General features: G+C 39.9%; 1 protein-coding gene across 4 annotated transcripts in view; it reads left to right on the top strand.

The window, feature by feature from the left end:
- sept12 (septin 12) overlaps positions 1 to 22,133 on the top strand; it is a 68,074-nt gene that overhangs the window by 44,998 nt on the left and 943 nt on the right. For 3 of the 4 annotated variants that reach the window (XM_046865626.1, XM_046865629.1, XM_046865628.1), the window contains 8 exons: positions 2,751 to 2,996; positions 12,960 to 13,088; positions 16,691 to 16,772; positions 16,852 to 16,989; positions 17,461 to 17,578; positions 21,107 to 21,202; positions 21,335 to 21,431; positions 21,599 to 21,650. In XM_046865626.1, the coding sequence (XP_046721582.1) occupies positions 2,751 to 2,996; positions 12,960 to 13,088; positions 16,691 to 16,772; positions 16,852 to 16,989; positions 17,461 to 17,578; positions 21,107 to 21,202; positions 21,335 to 21,431; positions 21,599 to 21,650 (958 nt within the window). Of the gene's footprint in view, positions 1 to 775; positions 1,068 to 2,750; positions 2,997 to 12,959; positions 13,089 to 16,690; positions 16,773 to 16,851; positions 16,990 to 17,460; positions 17,579 to 21,106; positions 21,203 to 21,334; positions 21,432 to 21,598; positions 21,651 to 22,133 lie in introns of those variants that run through there. The other variant, XM_046865627.1, reaches the window with a different exon arrangement.

Raw genomic sequence — 22,133 nt, 5'->3', positions numbered from 1 at the left:
TTTTTTAATGAGTCAGCACATTACAGTTCATAATTTAACAAAACAGCAATTTACAGTATCGTACTTTATAAACTATACAGAATATATGTTTGTGGTAGCCGGAACGTGAGTGGGGAGTAAATTGTACGCTGCTGCGTGTACGGGATCATCTATAGCTGCCGTAATCACATGATATTTGCTCTATTTACCGAAAAAGATGCTTTTTTTAAATTTAGTCTAGTATGACTCAAGGTTAGGTGTGTATCTTCGGCACATGAGAGTAACCCGGTAACGTGGGACCATTTACTGCTTTTAAAGGTTAGCTGAAACCAAGTACCTTTAGAAACATGACTTTTGACACATTGTAGGCAGCGAAGTTATTGGTACCCCAGAAAGACTCCTTCATTCCCTGATCTTCATTAAGCAGGGTTATGGTGGCTGCATAATTAATAATAATTAGCTAATAATAATGTAGTATTCTGATTTTGATTCTGATCCTTTTCAGAGATCAGACACTGGTAGAACTTGTTCATAAAACTCAACCTACGCTCAGGGTTGAACCTCAGGACAATGTAACTGTAGCATAATTTAAAAAAGGTACTTATTAAGACTACAGGAACGTTGGCCATGAAATTATTGCTTCTAACCGTATTTCTTTTACTCTCTGTATCCCTGAAGCCGAGCAGACCTTCTGTATTTTCTCTCCAGCACACTGTAGCTTGCAGGTTGTTTCCTGTTTATCAGTTTCATACCACGCTCAAGCGAACACAACCCTAATCTCAATTTCCGGGAGATGTGATTATGAAACATCTTCTGCCCCATTGTACATTAACGGATGATTTAGCTGATACAAGTTGATACGACTGGCCGGATATGGCGTTAGCTAGAACTCTCCTATTGAAATCCTAAACACAGAGTACAGAGTGGAAGTGCATACAGCAAGACAAGCAAAGTCTTATCGAGAAAGTGAGCAACGTCCTTACTTCCTCGCTGCCTCGGGTACAAGCACATCTACAATCTTCAAGCAGAGGACGTTTCTCAGCCAGGGATGCTTGTGCATTTAACAGGCAACGGGTTTGCGCCTGGAGGTAGGCTATTACGATACAGCAGATAATCATCATGTCCGCTTTATTTTTAGCATTGGGAGGACGTAAAAATTGTTGGGTGGCCAAGCACTTTCTTGATGAATGTCTTTATCAGAGCAAATGTATGTTAGTATTTGGATTGGTATTTGTTGCATGTGCATTGTTTGTATTGTGTATGTCGAACCAAAGTAAAAACCCACCAGACGTCCAAAGGATTTCTGATGTTTCTTCCTCCTGTCTTGCTTAGTGCCTACTGCATCCAAGGCACAGTTGATTGGCATTTAGCTGCCAAAACTCTATAAAAGTTCTCAAAGTGCTTAGATGGAGTCTCCAGGCTTTTACTTGTAGCTTGTCAGATTATCCTACACGTCCTGCCGTGCGTCATCGCATGTATGAGCTACCACCAGCTCCACAGCGTGCATGCAGGTTAAAGAGCAACGGTGATCTGAGGTCGCTCTGGTTTCGTGGCTGGGATTAACGCTCGGAGGGTTCAGACCATCTGACCACATGGTATCGCTCTTTGTTGTCTGGTGTGGAAAAAAGAACGCTATATTATGTATCATATAAGCATTTTGCCAAAATGCCATGAGGATAACTAAGGATTTGTTTTCGACAGCTTTAGCATGCTGACTTTAGAGGTTCTTAGCAGGATGATGGTTGCCTGCTAATCCGCTTAGCACAACAGGCGCTCTTAAAACTGACTTTATTGCTAAAGATAAATGCTAGCACTGCACTGCTAAGTCATTTTCCCCATGAAGGCTAATTTAGGGGAAAAAATAAGTCATAGCTAGCCTCAAATCTTACAAGGAATGTGTATGCTTGTTAGCTGTTAGTTATGTATTCCTAAAGGCTTTAAGGTAATCTGGTTTCTGGTGGTCGTATCGTGTTAACCTCAAACGACCTCTTATTTAATCCTCATACCATACGGAATGTGTTTTCTTGCACACCAACACACACTTACACTTTCACCTCTGAGTGATGTTTAAGTCAGTATATCCTCTCAGTTAGCATTTGTGTCTTGTAGCTCTCGAGAATGAACTCTGGTTTATATGTCGGTGATCTCTCAGGTGCATTTACAAACTAAAGCTGGAACGACAGAAAACTTTTATTTTAATGTATCGATTTCCTGCTGGCATGCTGTGCAAAGTTCAACATGCGTTGCAGGCGAATTTCATGCTCGCCCCCTGAGATTTGTGCTAAGTGTAGCAGGAGCTAGCTGAGCGTTTAGAATCAGCTTCCTGTGTTTAAAACAAAGCTTTACCTCAGTTTCTATCACTTGCATAGATTTGGCAGTTGGTGCATTAGCTACTGAAGTCCCCTAAAAACATACATATATATGTATATAAAATCTTTACATATATATGTTAAATAAATAAAAAATGGGTTGTTATACGTAAATATTGACAGTAGCGTAAACCACTGTGTGGACAATGCTAGCTAATGAACGAATGAACAAACTAGCTAGCTAATTTTATAGTACTGTTATATTTTGTTTGTTTGCTTACGAAGAGCTAAAAAAATTGAAAGTGTATTCAATTTGTGCGTCACGCATACTGGTAACTGTGTAAAAATGATGTAACGGTCTTCCTAACAAGTCATAATATAATATATATTTCATGTTTCTATTGTGCAGATGATTTTTAGCTAAACATTATGCTCATATTTGATGCTTTTTTTCGATCACAGAGAAGGTGCACGAGCTGGACTTGGAGCTGGAGCAGCCCGTCCGGATGGAGGAGGAGAGGGAGGTGGAGCAGCAGGTGGAGGAGGAACATGATGTTAAGAAGGAGAGCTCGTGCCTTGTTGAGCCCAACACGCAGGGCATCATCAGGGGTGGCGACCTCTTCGGCTACGTGGGCATCGAAGCCGTGCTGGATCAGATGAGACGCAAGACCATGAAATCGGCTTTTGAGTTTAACGTCATGGTGGTTGGTGAGTAATTTATATATGACCAGCCATCTAATGGGACTAGTGACTTTGAGTTATGCAAATTCTGTATTATGGCATCATGACTTCCATTTGCATATGGTCTCAAAGGTAATGTGGAACACTGCGATACTGCAAAAAAAATGTCAAAACCTCTGCACATGCCACGACTTGTTTTGTTGAGTCATCAATTCCCGCTAGTATGAATACACGCTTTCCAGAAGGGTTTTACAAAAGTTTTGGCACCCACATCTGTAACAATTTAGATTGTTCTTTTTTTTATACCAGTAAACACAATCAGAGGCAAAATTAGCTACACTTTACCACAAAGGCATTCTGCGGTGTGGTGTTTTAGTGTATGTGCGTGTGGCTCGGAGTAGTAGGACTGAGGTAAACATAAGTCTCAGATGTTGGCAGGAAGTCTGTTGCATGAAGGAGGGGATCTTCAGTAGCAGGTGAACAGGAAGCGCTGGCTCGGCGTGTGCACGAAGCAAAACACCTCGAGCTCAGCTCTTTGTCGAACCCTAACATTAACAGCGATTAGGCATAAAGCAGTTTATTCGGGCCACAAAGCTCGTGTTGCTTGTTGTTGGAATTACTTTTTTCGCCAGCAAGCCGTTCATTAGGTGCTTGTGTAATTGCAGATCCCGTTGCAAAAGATAAACGATTCAACATTGCTTCACATGAATCACGCCGGGTTTTGTCTTTTAGTCAATTCTTCCGATTCCAAGATAAATTGTGTAATGTTGGGGTTTCTTCATCTTTACAGGCAGATTGTGTCAGTAATGGTGGGGAAAATAATGCTTCTATTTAAAACAATTACCTTAGTTGGACATTGCAGGTCTGTGAAAATTCGAAGGAATTTGTTTTGCATTTGTGGCATTTGGCAGATGCTCTTACATTTATCAGCTTATTGGTATGAAAGATAAATCTGAGGGCCTTGCTCAGAAACCCCAAGAGTTACAGCTTGGTTTGGCTGGGATTTGAACTTGTGATCTTCAGAGCCAAAGTTCAATACCTTAACCAATAAGGTACCACCTCCTCATTGTAAAGAACTTCTTAGTCATTAGTCTTTATTATCTTTTATTTTTATTTTCTCGAGTGTTTTCAGTGGTTCATATTGAACAAAAATGGAGGTAGCCGATTCCAAAATCGGTTTAGGCCACACCCATCTCAGGTTGGAGCAGTACACAGTTACACTAATATGCAGTATGTATTGCAACAGTCATATTCTAGAATTAACGGTGTCAAAGTAAAAATCAGTTTTCTGATTTTCTGAGATGCGATTTGGTGTAATAAATGAAGGTTAGTGCAGAAATGGAAACAGCTGGTCCCAGGTTTGGTTCTCTGAAACGTTCTCCTCTCAGCCCATGTTCTCAGCTGGGCTTTCTCTTTCAGTCTTAAGTTCCTAGCTGTCATCTAGACTGTTTTACTGGACCACTGCCCTGTTCAGGATCACCACGCTATCCGCTCCCAGCCAACCAGAGCTCAGGAAACTTCCAGAATAAAGTGTGTGTGTGTCTAACCTAATTAAATGCTGTGGAGTATTGTTGTGCTGCCCGGGTCGTCCAACAGCCACGATTTATGATTGGATCAGTGCAGCATATCGAAGCCCAGTCACTCTCCCTCTCCCCCTTCGTCTCTTTGTTTTTTCTTGATCAAGGTTTGATCAGTAAAAAACAAAGAGACCAAATTCCTTAAGAGCATCAAATTAAAGATTAAACTGTTTTTAAATTGTTCATGGCACTTGAATTTGGTTCTCAGTTTTGTTAATGTAACTTTTGTTTAACCAGGGGACTGGCTTTACTCAGGGTGCCAATACTTCTGAAGCTGTTTATGTTGTACTGTATGATTAACAGTAAAGTTTATGGTTTAACATATTTTCTTAGTGTACAGTAGTGAATAATGTACAGTAGTGAATGGTGTACAGTAGTGGTTATATTGGGGATTGATAATGTACAGTAGTGATTGTATTGGTGATTGATGTACAGTAGTAATGGGGATTGGTGTACAGTAGTGAATGGTGTACAGTAGTGATTATATTAGGGATCGATGGTGTACAGTAATGATGGGGGTTGGTGTACAGTAGTGAATGATGTACAGTAGTGAATGGTGTACAGTAGTGGTTATATTGGGGATCGATGGTTTACAGTAATGATGGGGGTTGGTGTACAGTGGTGAATGATGTACAGTAGTGATTATATTAGGGATCGATGGTGAACAGTATCAATGGGGGTTGGTGTACAGTAGTGAATAATGTACAGTAGTGATAATATTGGGGATCGATGGTGTACAGTAATGATGGGGGTTGGTGTATAGTGGTAAATAATGTACAGTAGTGATTATATTAGGGATCGATGGTGAACAGTAATGATGGGGGTTGGTGTACAGTGGTGAATAATTTACAGTAGTGAAAATATTGGGGATCAATGGTGTACAGTAATGATGGAGGTTGGTGTATAGTGGTAAATAATGTACAGTAGTGATAATATTAGGGATCGATGGTGTACAGTAATGATGGAGGTTGGTGTATAGTGGTAAATAATGTACAGTAGTGATAATATAAGGGATCGATGGTGTACAGTAATGATGGGGGTTGGCGTATAGTGGTGAATAATGTACAGTAGTGATAATATTAGGGATCGATAGTGTACAGTAATGATGGGGGTTGGTGTATAGTGGTAAATAATGTACAGTAGTGATAATATTAGGGATCGATGGTGTACAGTAATGATGGAGGTTGGTGTATAGTGGTAAATAATGTACAGTAGTGATTATATTGGGGATCAATGGTGTACAGTAGTGATGGGGATTGATGTACAATAGAGACCGATATACTGTAGTGAATGATGTATAGTAGTGATTATATTGGGGATCTAGTAATGAGGCTTAATGTACAGTAGTGACCGATATACAGTAGTGAATGATGTACAGTCGTGATAATTTGGGTTGATGTACAACAGTTATGTGGATTTGTAAAGATGATTGATTTACCGTGGTCATTGTAATGGGAATTGATGATGTATAGTAGTGATGTGATGGACAGAATTGATTGTGAAGAGGATTTTAATGGGTCTTGATCATGTATAGTATTGATGATGTATAGTAGTGATGGAAATGATGACTGATGCTTTGCAGTACTAATTAATGGTCCATGCAGCTGAATTTTTGTTTCACTAGATATCTTAATTCATTTTACAGGCAAAATCAGGCGGTCCCTTGAATGCCTTCGCTGTACTGCATTTAGTTTTTTTTTACATTCCATTATTCGGTTTTTAAAAACAAGAGAGCCCATAAAAGCTTTTATTGTAAAATATTTCCCACAAAAATGTCCGTCTCATCTATTGCTTTGCTGTGCTCTACTGAAGTGTGAGAGCTACAGCTTCAGTTGCGTGTTAGCATGCTGCTACGCTTCATAGCTACTGCTCTGGACGCTTATCAAAGCCGACCGTCTCCACCATCTCTCTCTCTTTTTCTTTCCCTCATTTCAATCACTCTGCTTTTCATTGCCTAAGTCAAACAGTGACCCGCATTTGTACTTCCTGAAGACGGTTTTCTCTCTTTTCTAGAAAGCTCTGAATTGTTCTCTAACTCTGTATCCCGATGTGAGAGAACTTTCTTTTGTCACTAGCTAGTTAGCATAATGCAAATGAAGATCCCAGTGAGATCCCACACCTTCTTTTTTCTTTTTCTCTCCAGACCCCAGCATTCCTTTGTCAACGTTCTAAGCAGCCTTTTAGCATAATTAAATTATTCAACAGCTCGTCTCTGTTTACTGCCTTACACTCATTGTTAGCTTTGTTAGCATGTTGTTTCATGTTGTGACAATCTTTCCTTAAGCATAAAACAGTTAGCCTAATGCGAATGGGCTCATTCGGTGGCTTTGACGCCTTGTGTTAGCAGTGTTAGGGGGTGTAGTGTGAAAGATCCTTTCTTTCTCATTTTTTGGTGACCTGTTAGTCAAATAAAAAAAGAGTAATTTCGTAGTAGTACTAGTTTGTAGTAGGTAGTAGTAAATGACTAGTAGTAGCTGCAGTTTATTAGGGCCTGTTCTTTGGTCAGCCAGAGTCCAAATCACCTAAAAAATTACTTCCATCATTGATTATCTCAGGCTAAGACTGATTGTTAGCCATGTTAGAATGACGGAGAGTAAATGAGTCATAAATTTGCTTGTATTATTTTCTGAAGTATGTTAGCATAGTATGTTCAGCTGTGCTAATTCTTTTCTTTATAGCATAAAACAGTTTACAAATATGATTAGCACTGTTATTTGTTTTGCTATTCTTTACAGTTACAGTTTTTCTCTTCCTGGAATCGTTAGCAATGTGAGCACTTTTTCTTTTGCTCTGTGTAGGGTAGTGGAACATTAGGCCTTTTTCGTGGCCTGCTAGAAAACAAGGAAGTGTTTTATTTGTTGTTGATGGTAGCTTGTGCAGATTGTTAGCCATTTGTTTGATTTCAGAGCATATTGCTGCTACCATATTAGCCGTTACATGTATTTATCTGATAGCCGGTGTTTTGTCTGTCTGAAATCATTTTATTTTTTTAAATTCGCCGAATTTTGCTGTTAGTGACCTCCTGGCGTCCAACTTTACAATGATTACTAGCAATGATACTTGCTAGCATTTAAAAGTACCCTGTTAGCTTGCAGGAAGCATCTTTGAACAGGTCATATGTTTTTCTGACAGAAAAGCTTCCACACTAAATAGATCTTGTTTCCATGGTTCAGGAAGAGGTCCACTGACTTCAACACATTTTTCGGGAATCGTGTCGATCCCACAGAGCAACGCTGAACTGCTTTCTCTGGGGATGTTCGGTGTTCCTCGACCCCTGTAGAGCAACACACATACTGAGGTGTATTGAGGGAGGGGGATTGGTGGAGCTTTGGGTGTTAAATGGTTTGAGAAGATACACTGTGAGGAGAAATCACCCCACCACACACACACACACACACACACACACACACACACACACACAAACACACACACACACAAAGGATGAACCCTGTTTGTGGCAGAGTGGATAGAGAGAAGAGGAAATCTTTTGTTTTTTTGACATTCTTATTTTCCTACCTACTTTCTCTCTCTCTCATACACACACAGACACACACACACACACACACACACACACACACACACACACACACACACACACACACACACACACAGGATGAGCTCAGCGTGTGGCGGAGTGGATAAAGAAAAAAGGAAATCTCATGTTTTTCTTGAACTTTCTCATTTTATTACCTCTTTTTCTCTCTCTCCTGGCGAACACACACACACACACACACACACACACCACCGAGTACCTCCAAAGCAAAGGGTCTCAGTAAATTACACTTCAAAATGGAGGGCAGGACCTTTAACGTAGCCTCGGGTCTCACACCGCCGAGTTTCCTCCGGTTTTCCCACAATCCTGCAGACCGTGTAGCGCTGTGTAGCGCCGTGCTCCATGTGGAACACATTACTGCCACCGCAGTGACCTCCTGTGCACCACGGACATGTGGAAACACAGGAAACAGCAATGGCGCTAGAGACGCTTGTAGGGTCATACCAAACATAATTTCTTTAAATTATCACATCACAGCACTGTCAGATTCTTAATTCTGATTGGCTGGATGATGGGGTTCATTATGTTTTTTTTTTTTTAAACACACAAATCGCATCAGTATGCTAGTTTTAGTGGATTAGCATTTTGATAGTAACAGCTCTTTTGTAAGGAGGATAGTCCATTTAAATGGAATTTTACAAACGTGACGGTATTGTGAAGGTTTTTTTAAGGAAGGAGTCTCCACTGCAAACTCTTTTAATTTTCAAGACAGAGTTGAAAAAGTGGCGAAAATGACTGTGAAAGGAACGAGGGATTTTACCTGCTTTAACATAAGTGAGAACAGGAGCGAACTTTCGAAGTAACCATAAACGTACAAAGGTGGACAAAGTAATAAAATATTCTACTCAAGTAAAAATACTTTTACTTTGATAACATTTTACTTAAGTACAAGTAACGTGGCGTCCCGGGTGAGAAATCTCCTCAAGTAATAGTAAATAATAGCTAAATAAAAATTTACTCACAGTGAAATTTACCGAGATACTATTTTAACAACGGGTGGTGGGATGGTTGGTTCTACTGTAGTTCAAAAAGAACAAGGAGATATAAATCTCAAACTAGTAAATAATAAATACATAAAATTAAACAAATAAATGAATAACGACTACTTCCTATGATGCACAAATTGAACAACTACAGCATTTTCCATGGTGAAGAATCAAAATGCTTTGATTGGACACCTCATCCTCAACAAAAGTTATACTGGTTATACAGTAATGCTCCAATCTAAAGCATCATCAACAGTTCTACTCTAAAATATATAACACTTTTCATTCATTTCATATGCACTAAAAATGTAATTGAGCAAACTTTATTGTACATCTCTGGTGCTTACCAACATTGGCACTGTACAACAATTATGTAAACTAAAGATATAAATATTATCAATTATTATTATTAATTATTAATGTTTTCGGCCAATCAATCAATCCATCCATCAATCAATCAATCAATCAATCAATCAATCAATCAGTCAATCAGTGCAGTAGTTTACTGTTATATTATTACAATATATTCCAAATACAATATTTCCAACAGTACATAAGTTAAATAAAAGTACAATTATAGCTTTAAAATCTACTTTAAAATGTACACAAAAACTACTCAATTTCAGTAACACGAGTGAACAGATAAAAATGATTTTTTTTGTTCTTCAGTAATTAAAGAAATCGTTTTCGATTGCACCCTTATGAAAAAAAACCCCTGTCGCATACAAAACCTCGACATGTCGCTATTAGACTTCACGGTTGATGAATTCCTGTAATCGTGTTGCAGGAAACACTTGTAATCCGTTCTTTATGAGGATGATGATGATGATGATGATGATGATTATGATGAAAGTGCTCACAGGTGTCAGTCAGCCTCCAGCGCTCACACACATGCTCTGAATTTACTCCTGACCTTTTGTGACCTTTGGAAAAACAGCACAAGTAAATCGCAGACTGTCGCCGGAGACAGGATGGGTCAGGACACGACTCATGACGCCGTCACTGCAGCGCTCTTTCTAGATTTCTAGATCTGACAGTATCGTGACGAACGGGATGTTTCGTAATTATTCAGCACTGAGACGTGCAGTTTGACGTCTTCAGGCGTGAAGTGTTTTAAACCTCTGATTACGTGGCTTATTGCAGCATGACGTCAGCGTTCCTTCTCTATATAGGTTTTTAAATGAATTTCTGTGTAAAAAACAATTTCCAAAGGATTATATTTTTTTCTTTATAACTAGTAGAAGTATTTTTTTACATATCTGGTAAAATGTTTCAGTATTTACAATGTGAAACAGTGACGAGGTTAAAAGTGATGTGCACAACGTTTTCCAAAAATTGTACCCAAAAACAATGAAGTGTACAGTTACGGTTCTATCGACGAATCCACAGTGCTGCTATCGGCAAAAATCCATACCGATAGTTTTCCCGCCTTCTGATTTGCTTTCATTACTAGAGCTCCCCCTAGAGGTGAGTCACTGACACCACGTGCTGTTTGTTTTTACATGCGAGACAGCACGCTGCACAGAGAGCACTATGTATTATTTATATTTTATTAATGGAATACTTATTACCACATTTTCATGATTCAGTACTGTTTATTTTTGTAATTAAGTTCAGTACTATTTAAACATTTTTTTCAATACAGTTTGATTAATCGTTTATCGGCAAGTACATTCCAACCTAGATATCGATAAAATCCACTATCGCTCGACCACTAATGTAGTGTTATCAGTGATCAGGTCCTCTTCTCTGATTCTGATTTTATAGCAGATATTATACTTAATAAAAACATCCCCCCCTTAAACCCATAAAAAAGTTGATTCAGAAATCCGCAGTGTTAAATAAAAAAACCCTCGACTTGGAGTTTTTTCGAGGAGCCGCGGAAATCCTCTGATCCGCTTTGAAGTGCACAAAAGGGCCTTGATAAGAATCTCTCCGTGGTAATAGCTTTCCTCGGTCCGTGAGCGCTGGCGTAAGTGAGTCATTAAGTGCCGGAGCTCCCTGTGGCTTTGTGCCATCGGTGCGTTTGGCTGGTTGCCAGATAAACCTCTTGCATGCTTCCGGCTCGGACCTGACCTGTTACATCACTGACAATCTGCAGTATAAGTGGGGGTTATAGTACAGAGGGGTGGGGCGGGGGGGCTTTCTGTGAGCTGCTGATTGCCTTGACACTCTACATGGTCATGTCTTCATTACATTGCGATGACCTTAGTTTTATCAGTGAGAGAGGAAAAAAAATGGGTTATGGAGTCATTACTGGTCGTCTTTATAAACACCCACACCTTTTCTGCTGTATTAGAACAGCAAGTCAAAGGTCATCCTGTAAATGAACACCAGCGCTGTTTACACACTGCATTTATTCGCGTAAAGGTGAAGACTGTGACAGTGTACTGCCCTGACAGTGTGTGTGGGAGTGTTTACAGTTACATCACTGATGTTACTCTGAAAGTGATAGATAGTTTTCCATGTGTAGGTCGAAGAAAAGGACGATTAAACGTTAATGTTATTAATGTTAATGTAAATAAGTTCATGCACCCAAACAGAGACAGAACGTTTGAATGACTGTTTCAGCGCTGTGACACTTTTCTATACAGAATATTTCAATAAGATTGGAAGTGTACTGATTTTACAGTATCTATACTTAATATATATATTAATATCTATGTTTTATTGAACATTTCTTATATTTTATTCAGCAGTGGACAGTCAGGAAGTAAATGTAATTCGTTATTGTACTTAAATAGCTTTTTCACGTTTCTCTACTTTGCTAAAGTATTTTCATTTCACTTTTACTTCACTACATTTTAAAGTCAAATATCCTACTTTTTACTCAACTGCATTTTGTGAAATCAGTCGTTCCTTTTGATTTTTTTGTGGATAAAAACGTAATTGGTCAAACATGCAGCTATCCACCAATCAGGGTCGAGTGGCTCTGTTTTGATGTTTTAAGTAGTTGAAAGAAGATTTTGGGCTCATGATCATTTTAATGATTGCGTTTGACTCATTAATATCATTCTATTAATAGATCGTTGTGTTAAGAGTAACATTAGAGACTTTTTAAGAGCAACTACAACCCTACAATTTCCCTGTGGGATTAATAAAGTATTCTGATTCTGCGGTCTATAAAAGACACATCAGATATGACTTTAAACTGGATTTGCATTTCTAGTTGTTTGACTTCATTTTTTTCGACATGAATCCGGGTCAGAAATCAGAACCTGGACCTTGTTAGTGCTCATTTTTTCGTCTTTGTTCAGGATCTTTGCTGGACACATATCTAGTTGGAAATGCACCATTCTCTAGTCGTAATTTTCAGTCAAGATTTGAGACAGTAGATGATTGTGGAGAATTTCTCCCCACAACCACATATAGGTGTAGAAGGAGGAAACACACAACTGTGTCATTCCAGGAGTGATTATGGTGATGATAAAAAGTAATTCCTTATGGTACTGTATATTTTCCTCACCCTGAATACTTCTGTCACAGAAGTTGCCTTTAGACATCGTGATCAACCAAACCTGTGACAAGTACATTCTTAAGTTGGATGATGTTGGATTGATGTTGATTTCATCACACATAAAACCTAAAAGTATATAGTTGGGTGTTCAATCTGACACTTTTCCCTCCAGAGATACAAATTCTGTTCCATATGTGTAGATTTATTTCTATTGGTGTAATTGCAAACATTTTGTATTAAAATATTTTATGGTATTGTTTATATTCTCTTTTATTCAGTATTGTCAGATCGTGTTTTTGACAAATAAAATTTCATTTGGAATCGTTACTCGCTCAGAGCTTCTCTGAACATCGGTGTCAGGAGTAAACGCAACTCTAAAGCTGTTTCGTGTCCTGATTTTTTTCTTTTTTTCGGCAGGTCAAAGCGGCCTGGGAAAATCCACGCTGGTCAACACACTGTTTAAATCCAAGGTCAGCCGTAAGTCCTGCACTCCCAATTACGAGGAGAAGATCTCCAAGACCGTCCACCTGCAATCAGTCAGCCACAGTGAGTCTCCTGTCTCTCTCTCTCTCTCTCTCTCTCACACACACATACACACACACACACACAAAGTCACTAATGCTGTTTTAATCCCAGACTTTTCCTATTAATTAACATGAACCTGTAAATACTGAGTTTCCATGGACATTGATTTCTAATATAAATATTGATTCTGAAAGCCTGTAATATGTTCGTTGGCAGGTCAATTGAGTTAAAGTTAGCTTTTTTTTTTTTAGGAAGTCTGACATTTTATCCTTTGCATCTTCAGCTCTAAAGGCTCTAAAGTTCATCTCTAAAGTTTCAAGCTCTAAAGTTCATCTTTTCTATGGTATTTAGCTAAATGTGTTATCTGTTTTTAGAAAATGAAGCTTTAGTTTGACCCTCTTGCAAGTGCTAGGGGTGTCGTCGCACAGGAAGTCCATGTGACATGGTGCAAAACGAGTGATGTTTAACAGCAAAATGTCATCTGATTAACTCTGAGGTCAGCGTCAACCGAATGCCACCTCATTGATACGATTAGAAGTAAAAACAATTTTAGGAAAAGCTTTTTTTTTGGTTTTTGGTTTCGACTTGTAACAGAACATAAGGCTTGCTGTGTTTGACTTGGAGCCGAGCCAGACATCAGGAGAGAGAGAGAGAGAGAGAGAGAGAGAAAGAGAATAGAAGACGAACTAAGATGCTGGCAATGGGGGATGGATTATGAAAGATCAATCATGCAGTTCTCAGCCAGAGAAAGAGAGAAAGAGAGAGGGAGAAGAAAGATGTGTCCCTTGCTGTCATTTAGAAAAACCTGTCAGAGAAGCCGTGAGAGAAAGAGAGAGTACCGGATCGGCCATTTTTCATCCGGCGGGTCAGAGGATGACTCTCGTTTCAACAAAGGACATCATTTATCTTTGGAAACGCTGGGTGTCTGGTTGAGCACGAGGCCGCGGCTTCTCGTTCGCGCTCTCATCGTCGTTGCATAAGTCTATCGACTCGAATTTCTGACCTTTGAAAGCCTCCCGAGTTCAGCACATGACGAAAAAGATTCAAATTATAGTCTTTTTTCAGATCAATCCGCATCGACACGATCATTTGTTTAAAATTGGTCAAAAGATGTTTCTCGAATCGAATGTTTTTGTTTGTGTGTTCTTGTAAATTCTTGGAAGAACGAACTTCAGGAATTGAAAAGTGCTGCTATGTTTTTTGCACCAAAGTCCCCACAAATTCGGTGAAACCGCAGCAGTGTGAAAATAATGTCCAGTAGATGGCAGCAAAGGAAAATTATTACAAAGCAAGTAGTTATCAAGTTTAGTGTTACTATTTTACATGTAGTGTTATTTTTTTTTTTTTATCGGTTAATTAATCGTTATCGTGCGGTTGCTATCTGTCGGTATCTGTAAAATCAGTCGACTTCTAATCCCTGGTTAAATCCTCGAGTATTGGAAATAAACGTTTGACATAGAACAATTATTGTAAGGCGTCTTTGAATAAAATGTATTGTTGTTATTATTATTATTATTGTACGCAAGCAAACAAGGATGCATGATGTCATCAGAACTCATATTGTGGTTTGTGGATTAAGACTCAAACTTGAGCAAATCCTGCCTTGTTGCAGGTGTTGTGTGTTTTTAGTTCTACCTCCTTCTTTCGACCAATGTTTTTAGTGGGGTCCGCAGCCATTTGGTCCATTTAATCCCAAATCCATTTGTTTTGTTTATGCTAATTCTGTTTATAAACTATAATTCAATGTTTTTCCTGAGTTCACAACACTGCTTAGGATCCCAGAGAAATACAGGCATTCCCATTATCGTACAGTCCCCTCATGAACCCGAAAAAGCACGTACCATCAGGAATTTCAATTCTTCAGGCGCCGTCATGCTCAATTTCACAGTAGCGTGAAAGGCAGATAGCGTAGCCTGCCCTGTAAATGGAAGTATTGTGTGTGTGTTCTTACAATAATTAGTGGCCCTGCGGTGCGATTTGTCTTTATATGACACTGACAAGTGAGTGAGTAACACAAGAGCGAATCGTTTCAACAAGATCGTGTGCGGGTTTGAAAAAACAGCGCAGCATGAAGAGGCAGAGCCCATCCGAGGCGCATTTTGCTTCGAAGAAGTTCGAAATAAAAAATACACTTTTTTTATTCATTGATTGCTTGTATAAGTCCATGTGGCCTCTTTTAACATTAACATCAATTTCAGCATCCTTTTCTAAAGGAAATGGCCGTTTTATAAACATGAATATAAATCACTATTGCTGTTAGCAGAGAGCAATAGCTCAATACTATGCAATTTACTACATAGAGTCAAGCTAGCACAAACAAAACACTGACAGGATTTCTGACTAGATTTTGGATTAAATGGTGAAAACATTAACTGAAAATAGCTGCTTAGCTAGCTAGCATGTGGCTAACCTGACAAGATTTCTGAGAGAATTTTTACTCATAAACTCTATGAGTAATCCTCTATAAAACAATAGCTGGCTAGTTAGCATGAGCTAACAATACTGGACTTTCAAGAGAATTTTATGCTATATTTCTAATATTTCTTAATGATCACATTTGTTAGCTAATCTTAAAGGTTTTCAGTAATGTTTTACAGACTTTGTACAACATAAATATTAGCCAGTTTGCTAATTATATATAGCGTTTTCATGCATCCGGAAAAACAAATCGTAGCCACAGTGACAGTCACAGTTTTTTTCATACTCTTGGCACATTTCGAAGTTTGATGTAGTATGAATAGTATAACAAGTATGAATACGTGTACCGCTAATACACGCACTGTGTGTGTATACCTATGGTAAGTGGTGAGCGACATCCAGACTCCAGACATCCTGCATGTGTGTGTGCGTGTGTGCATGCACGTGTTCAGCTTGTATACGTGTGTTCATGCTTCGCTGCACGTTTCAGATGGAATGAGGTTCAGGATATGCATCCTCCTGAGATCTCCCCCCTTCGCTTCACTGCCTTCTTAGTCCAGCAAATCGTAAACAGAGTAGTGAGGGAAAAAAGGTTGTGATGTTTTTTTTTTTCAGGTCAGGACATCCTGACATAAGATGTAAACATTTACTGGTTTTATAGCACTTACAGATAACCGAGAGAGAGGACAGATACGATTCCGCCATCATGGTTTCCGCCACATTCTTCCAGCCTGGAGTTGTGTTAATGACATTTCATCTACAATGCAGCTTTTGTCTGTGTGTGGAGTCTGGATTCAAAATACTTTCGGCAGATTAGTGAAAAAAAAAGGGTTTCAAATCGTAATTCATTTCTTGATTCTAAATGGTCAAAATCACCACACAAAAAATGCATATCGTCTGGAGGGTGATTGTTTGTATCTGCTTTTAATGTACAGGAGAACTTACATTTCCAGACGTGTTGTTGAGTAAAATATCCGACTTCCAGGCGATAACTTCTCATCATCATGTCAGTCAAAAAAAAAGTTAACACCTTTAAAACACCTTTAACTTTTTTTCTAATAACAAGCCATTTCTTCTATCAAACAACAAGATTAGCAGCACAGCTACCTCTAGCTACCTGAGATCAGCCATCTTTGCTAGCTACAGCATATGGTACATTTGTTTATATATTTTTCTCTCATTTCAATCTCTCCCTTCTCTCTCAGTCATCGAAGAGAAAGGTGTGAAGATGAATCTGACTGTTATCGACACACCTGGATTCGGAGACCAGATCAACAACGAGAACTGGTAAGAGAGGTCTCGATGGGCGTCATTTAAAACCACCCTAATAGACAACGTTTATGATGTTTATTTTTCATGTCCTCAGCTGGGAGCCCATCATCACGTACGTCAACGAGCAGTACGAGAAATATCTGAAGGAGGAGCTGCACGTCAACAGGAAGCGAAGGATCCCAGACACCCGTGTGCACTGCTGCGTCTACTTCCTGCCGGCCACGGGACATCGGTACGCATCACTTCCTTCACTATATTTATAGCTAGCAAAGTTAAAAACGCTAATCTCCAGGTTATGACTCTGTCTCTGTAACACCACCGAGTTCAGACGGACCTGAAGTAGGCCCTAGTGCCACGCCTGACCCTTTGACCTTACAGGGAAACTTGAGAGCCGTAAATCGGCGTAGGGTTGCGGTAAGAAAACGGAACCGTGTTCACGGGTCAAGACGTCATAAATACCTGAAGCCGTGTACAAATATCCAGGGCCTCGTTGAGCTGCCGAGTCTAACGAGCGTCCGTATATCTTCAGAACGTTTTACGAGATACCTCGTACTTCATTTCAACACGCACAGCGGAGGAGCCGTGGTTATGGGATTTTGTTGATTTTGTTGAAGCAATGAATTAGCAATCGGGTGCTAAAAATGTAAAGAATTAGCATATTTTTTTGACTGATAAAAGTAAATTAACCGGAGGTTTTCTTCAGGTTGCGTCCAATTGATGTGGAGTTTATGAAGCGGCTGGGGAAGATCGTCAGCATCGTACCCGTGATCGCCAAAGCCGACACGCTAACCATGGACGAGAGGCTCGAGTTCAAGCAAAGGGTGAGCATGATGTTTTTTTAGCATAAAAGTTAGCAAAAAATGTAAACCCATTGATTACTGTTAAAAAAAAAAGGTATGGTGAAGTGGATAGTTAGTTCCAGCTAATAGGCTAACTTAGCATTAGCTAACAGTGCTTAGAAACTGTGAAACCGTTTACTAGCTAGCAAACATTAGCAAGAGACACAAAACTCCGTAGCATACAGCTAAGTTGAGATCTGTTGTACCTTTTTTTTTTTACATAAAAAAAATAATTTTGAATTAAACTTTTTATTAAATGTATTTATTTATTGATTTATTTTATTCCATGTGTTAAAAATGAAATATAGACATTAGAGCACTGTCACGGGTTCTAAAAAGCCGTAAGATCCATTTGACACAAAGCAAAAGTAATAACGATGACAAGACGACACATTTGTGTGCCTGTGGGCATTTATTTATTTATTTGCTGTCAAACCTCCATCGTCGTTCACGGCTTGATGGATCCAGTAGAATGATGCGGTGTGGGAGGAAGCCTCCCTGCACTACCATACTGCATGTCTCTCCAAAATCCTCCCACACACACACACCACACACACACACACACACACACACACACACACACACACACACACACACCAACCCCAAGAACTAGCTGACAGTTCTGGTTGGACGATATTATCAGACATCTATCAACATGATATCATGTGATATTGTGTTTGAAAATCCTTACTGATAAGTGAGTTGCTATTTTGAGTATCCTTTAATGGTGTGTGTGTGTGTGTGTGTGTGTGTGTGTGTGTGTGCATGCGCACATGGTTGTCATCTATAAGCTGTAGTTTTGTCCCTCAGAACACGCATATGAGCTGAAGGCTCTACCGAAGACACCTGTAGCTGGTTTGCTAATTACATTGTATTTTGATGTGGATTTCTACTGGAACGTTTTATTCGGGTTTGTCGTCGTGTATAAAGAACTAAACGAAAATGGCAAAGTGAAAGAGAAGCAGAGAAATGTCCTTATATATTAAACTGGAGATAAACAAATGCCTCTGTAAAACAAAAAGAAGTTGTGGAAATTTGTAAAAGTAATGTTTGAGGCACCACCTCACCTCCTCAACTTACATCTGAATTAAACAAATCTCCACAAGCATACTTCAAAATCTAGTGGAACGTCCTCCCAGAACAGTGGAGGTTATTAGATTAGCCATTTGATTAGCACAGAAGAATTAAAATTAGCTTGATCTCTCAGCGTCACTGTACGTTAGCTTGATCGGTCAGCGTCATTGTACGTTAGCTTGATCAGTCAGCATCACTGTCGTTAGCTTGATCGGTCAGCATCACTGTACTAGCTTGATCGGTCAGCATCACTGTACGCTAGCTTGATCTCTCAGCGTCACTGTCGTTAACGATCACTCAGCATCACTGTACGTTAGCTTGATCACTCTGCGTCACTGTACGTTAGCTTGATCACTCAGCATCACTGTACGTTAGCTTGATCAGTCAGCGTCACTGTACGTTAGCTTGATCTCTGAGCGTCACTACGTTAGCTTGATCACTCAGCATCACTGTACGTTAGCTTGATCGGTCAGCATCACTGTACGTTAGCTTGATCGGTCAGCATCACTGTACTTTAGCTTGATCGGTCAGCGTCATTGTACGTTAGCTTGATCTCTGAGCGTCACTACGTTAGCTTGATCACTCAGCATCACTGTACGTTAACTTGATCACTCAGCATCACTGTACGTTAGCTTGATCAGTCAGCGTCACTGTCGTTAAGCTTGATCGGTCAGCGTCATTGTACGTTAGCTTGATCTCTGAGCGTCACTACGTTAGCTTGATCAGTCAGCATCACTGTACGTTAGCTTGATCAGTCAGCGTCACTGTACGTTAGCTTGATCGGTCAGCATCACTGTACTTTAGCTTGATCGGTCAGCGTCACTGTGCGTTAGCTTGATCTCTGGCGTCACTCGTTAGCTTGATCTCTGGCGTCACTCGTTAGCTTGATCACTCTGCGTCACTGTCGTTAACGATCACTCAGCATCACTGTCGTTAAGCTTGATCGGTCAGCATCACTGTACGTTAGCTTGATCGGTCAGCATCACTGTACGCTAGCTTGATCTCTGGCGTCACTCGTTAGCTTGATCTCTCAGCGTCACTGTCACGTTAGCTTGATCACCAGCATCACTGTCGTTAGCTTGATCAGTCAGCGTCACTGTCGTTAGCTTGATCGGTCAGCGTCATTGTACGTTAGCTTGATCTCTGAGCGTCACTACGTTAGCTTGATCACTCAGCATCACTGTACGTTAACTTGATCACTCAGCATCACTGTCGTTAGCGATCGGTCAGCATCACTGTACGTTAGCTTGATCAGTCAGCGTCACTGTACGTTAGCTTGATCTCTAAGCGTCACTACGTTAGCTTGATCTCTCAGCGTCACTGTACGTTAGCTTGATCAGTCAGCGTCACTGTACGTTAGCTTGATCAGTCAGCGTCAGTGTACGTTAGCTTGATCGGTCAGCGTCACTGTACGTTAGCTTGATCAGTCAGCGTCACTGTACGTTAGCTTGATCGGTCAGCGTCATTGTACGTTAGCTTGATCTCTGAGCGTCACTACGTTAGCTTGATCAGTCAGCGTCACTGTACGTTAGCTTGATCAGTCAGCGTCACTGTACGTTAGCTTGCTCTCTAAGCGTCACTACGTTAGCTTGATCTCTCAGCGTCACTGTACGTTAGCTTGATCTCTGAGTGTCACTACGTTAGCTTGATCACTCAGCATCACTGTACGTTAGCGTGATCACTCAGCATCACTGTACGTTAGCTTGATCGGTCAGCATCACTGTACTTTAGCTTGATCGGTCAGCGTCATTGTACGCTAGCTTGATCTCTGAGCGTCACTACGTTAGCTTGATCACTCAGCATCACTGTACGTTAGCTTGATCGGTCAGCATCACTGTACTTTAGCTTGATCGGTCAGCGTCATTGTACGTTAGCTTGATCTCTGAGCGTCACTACGTTAGCTTGATCACTCAGCATCACTGTACGTTAACTTGATCACTCAGCATCACTGTACGTTAGCTTGATCAGTCAGCGTCACTGTACGTTAGCTTGATCGGTCAGCGTCATTGTACGTTAGCTTGATCTCTGAGCGTCACTACGTTAGCTTGATCACTCAGCATCACTGTACGTTAGCTTGATCACTCTGTGTCACTGTACATAAGCTTTATCGGTCAGCATCACTGTACGTTAGCTTGATCGGTCAGCGTCACTATACGTTAGCTTGATCTCTCAGCATCACTGTACTTCAGCTTGATCGGTCATCATCATTGACACATTCCCAGGTGTGCTTGTGTTTTGACATCATGTTGTGTTGCGGTTGTAATCTGGCTTTTACACACTGCTGTAAAACACATCTGTTGGAGTCTGAGCTACTAAAGAGTTCATATTTCACCCTGAGGAGAACTTGTATATATGTGTGCATGTGTGTGTGTGTGTGGTGTTTTAGACATCTCCACAAATCTGACCAGGAGCTCCATCCTGTCCTTTTCTTTACAGATAAGACAGGATCTTCAGACCCACGGCATCCGAGTTTATCCACAGAAGGAGTACGACGAGGACGCCGAAGACCGGATACTCAACGACAAGATCAGGGTGATTTATTATCTTTCTTTTTTTTGGCTAAAAGAAATCAAGATAAGCATGCGATTATATTTCTGTGATCATACCTGTAGTCAACTTTTAGAATTGAAAATGGCTCTAAAACGTGTTTGGTTCTTGTTGTAGGAAAACATCCCGTTTGCGGTGGTGGGAACAGATAAAGAGCACCAAGTGAATGGCAACAAGGTGTTGGGCCGGAAAACCAAATGGGGAATTATTGAAGGTGAGGTGTTTTTTTTTTTTTTCTTCTCAAAAAGCATTTTTTTTTAACGGCTATTTGTGTCTTATAAAAGATCGCCATCTAGTGGCAGCGTCCATCTATAGCAACCTGTTCTATTATTTTTAACCCAACCCAAGGCACTGATTGTTTCTTTCCTTTTTTTTTTTCAGTCGAAAATGTTGAGCATTGTGAATTCGCCAATTTGAGAGATCTTCTAATTAGGTAAGTCTCTCTTTTGAGTGTAAAATGAAATGAAAATATGAGTTGATATGGTGATATTTATTGATGCTACAGAAAACGTTTGATTACCATTTATGAAAGTTTTTGAAGTCAGTGGGTAGAGGAGTTTACACTTTGTGATTAGTTTTTTCTCTTAATACATTCGAGAACGAATCGAAGCCAGACCGCTGAGAGAACCAGGGTGTGTAGTATATCTGCTGTAGCGTATAATAGATGTTCCTAAGCATTAAAAAATAAGCATAAATCGACAATAAACAAAAACACTAAACATCATCAGCAGCATTGCAATTCACTAAAACGATTACAGAGCATCACGTGATTCTCTTTATCCATTAATAGCTACATGGAACATCCATGCAGCAAATTCCTGCTAATATGACTTTTTTTTCAGATGTGAATAAACATAGGATTATCCATAACCCTGATTGATGATGTCATAGATGTAAAGCAGCATTCAGTAGTCTT

Source organism: Silurus meridionalis, chromosome 14, assembly GCF_014805685.1.
Source record: "Silurus meridionalis isolate SWU-2019-XX chromosome 14, ASM1480568v1, whole genome shotgun sequence".
Classification (NCBI taxonomy): domain Eukaryota; kingdom Metazoa; phylum Chordata; class Actinopteri; order Siluriformes; family Siluridae; genus Silurus; species Silurus meridionalis.
This window is presented reverse-complemented; position numbering and strand designations above follow the sequence as displayed.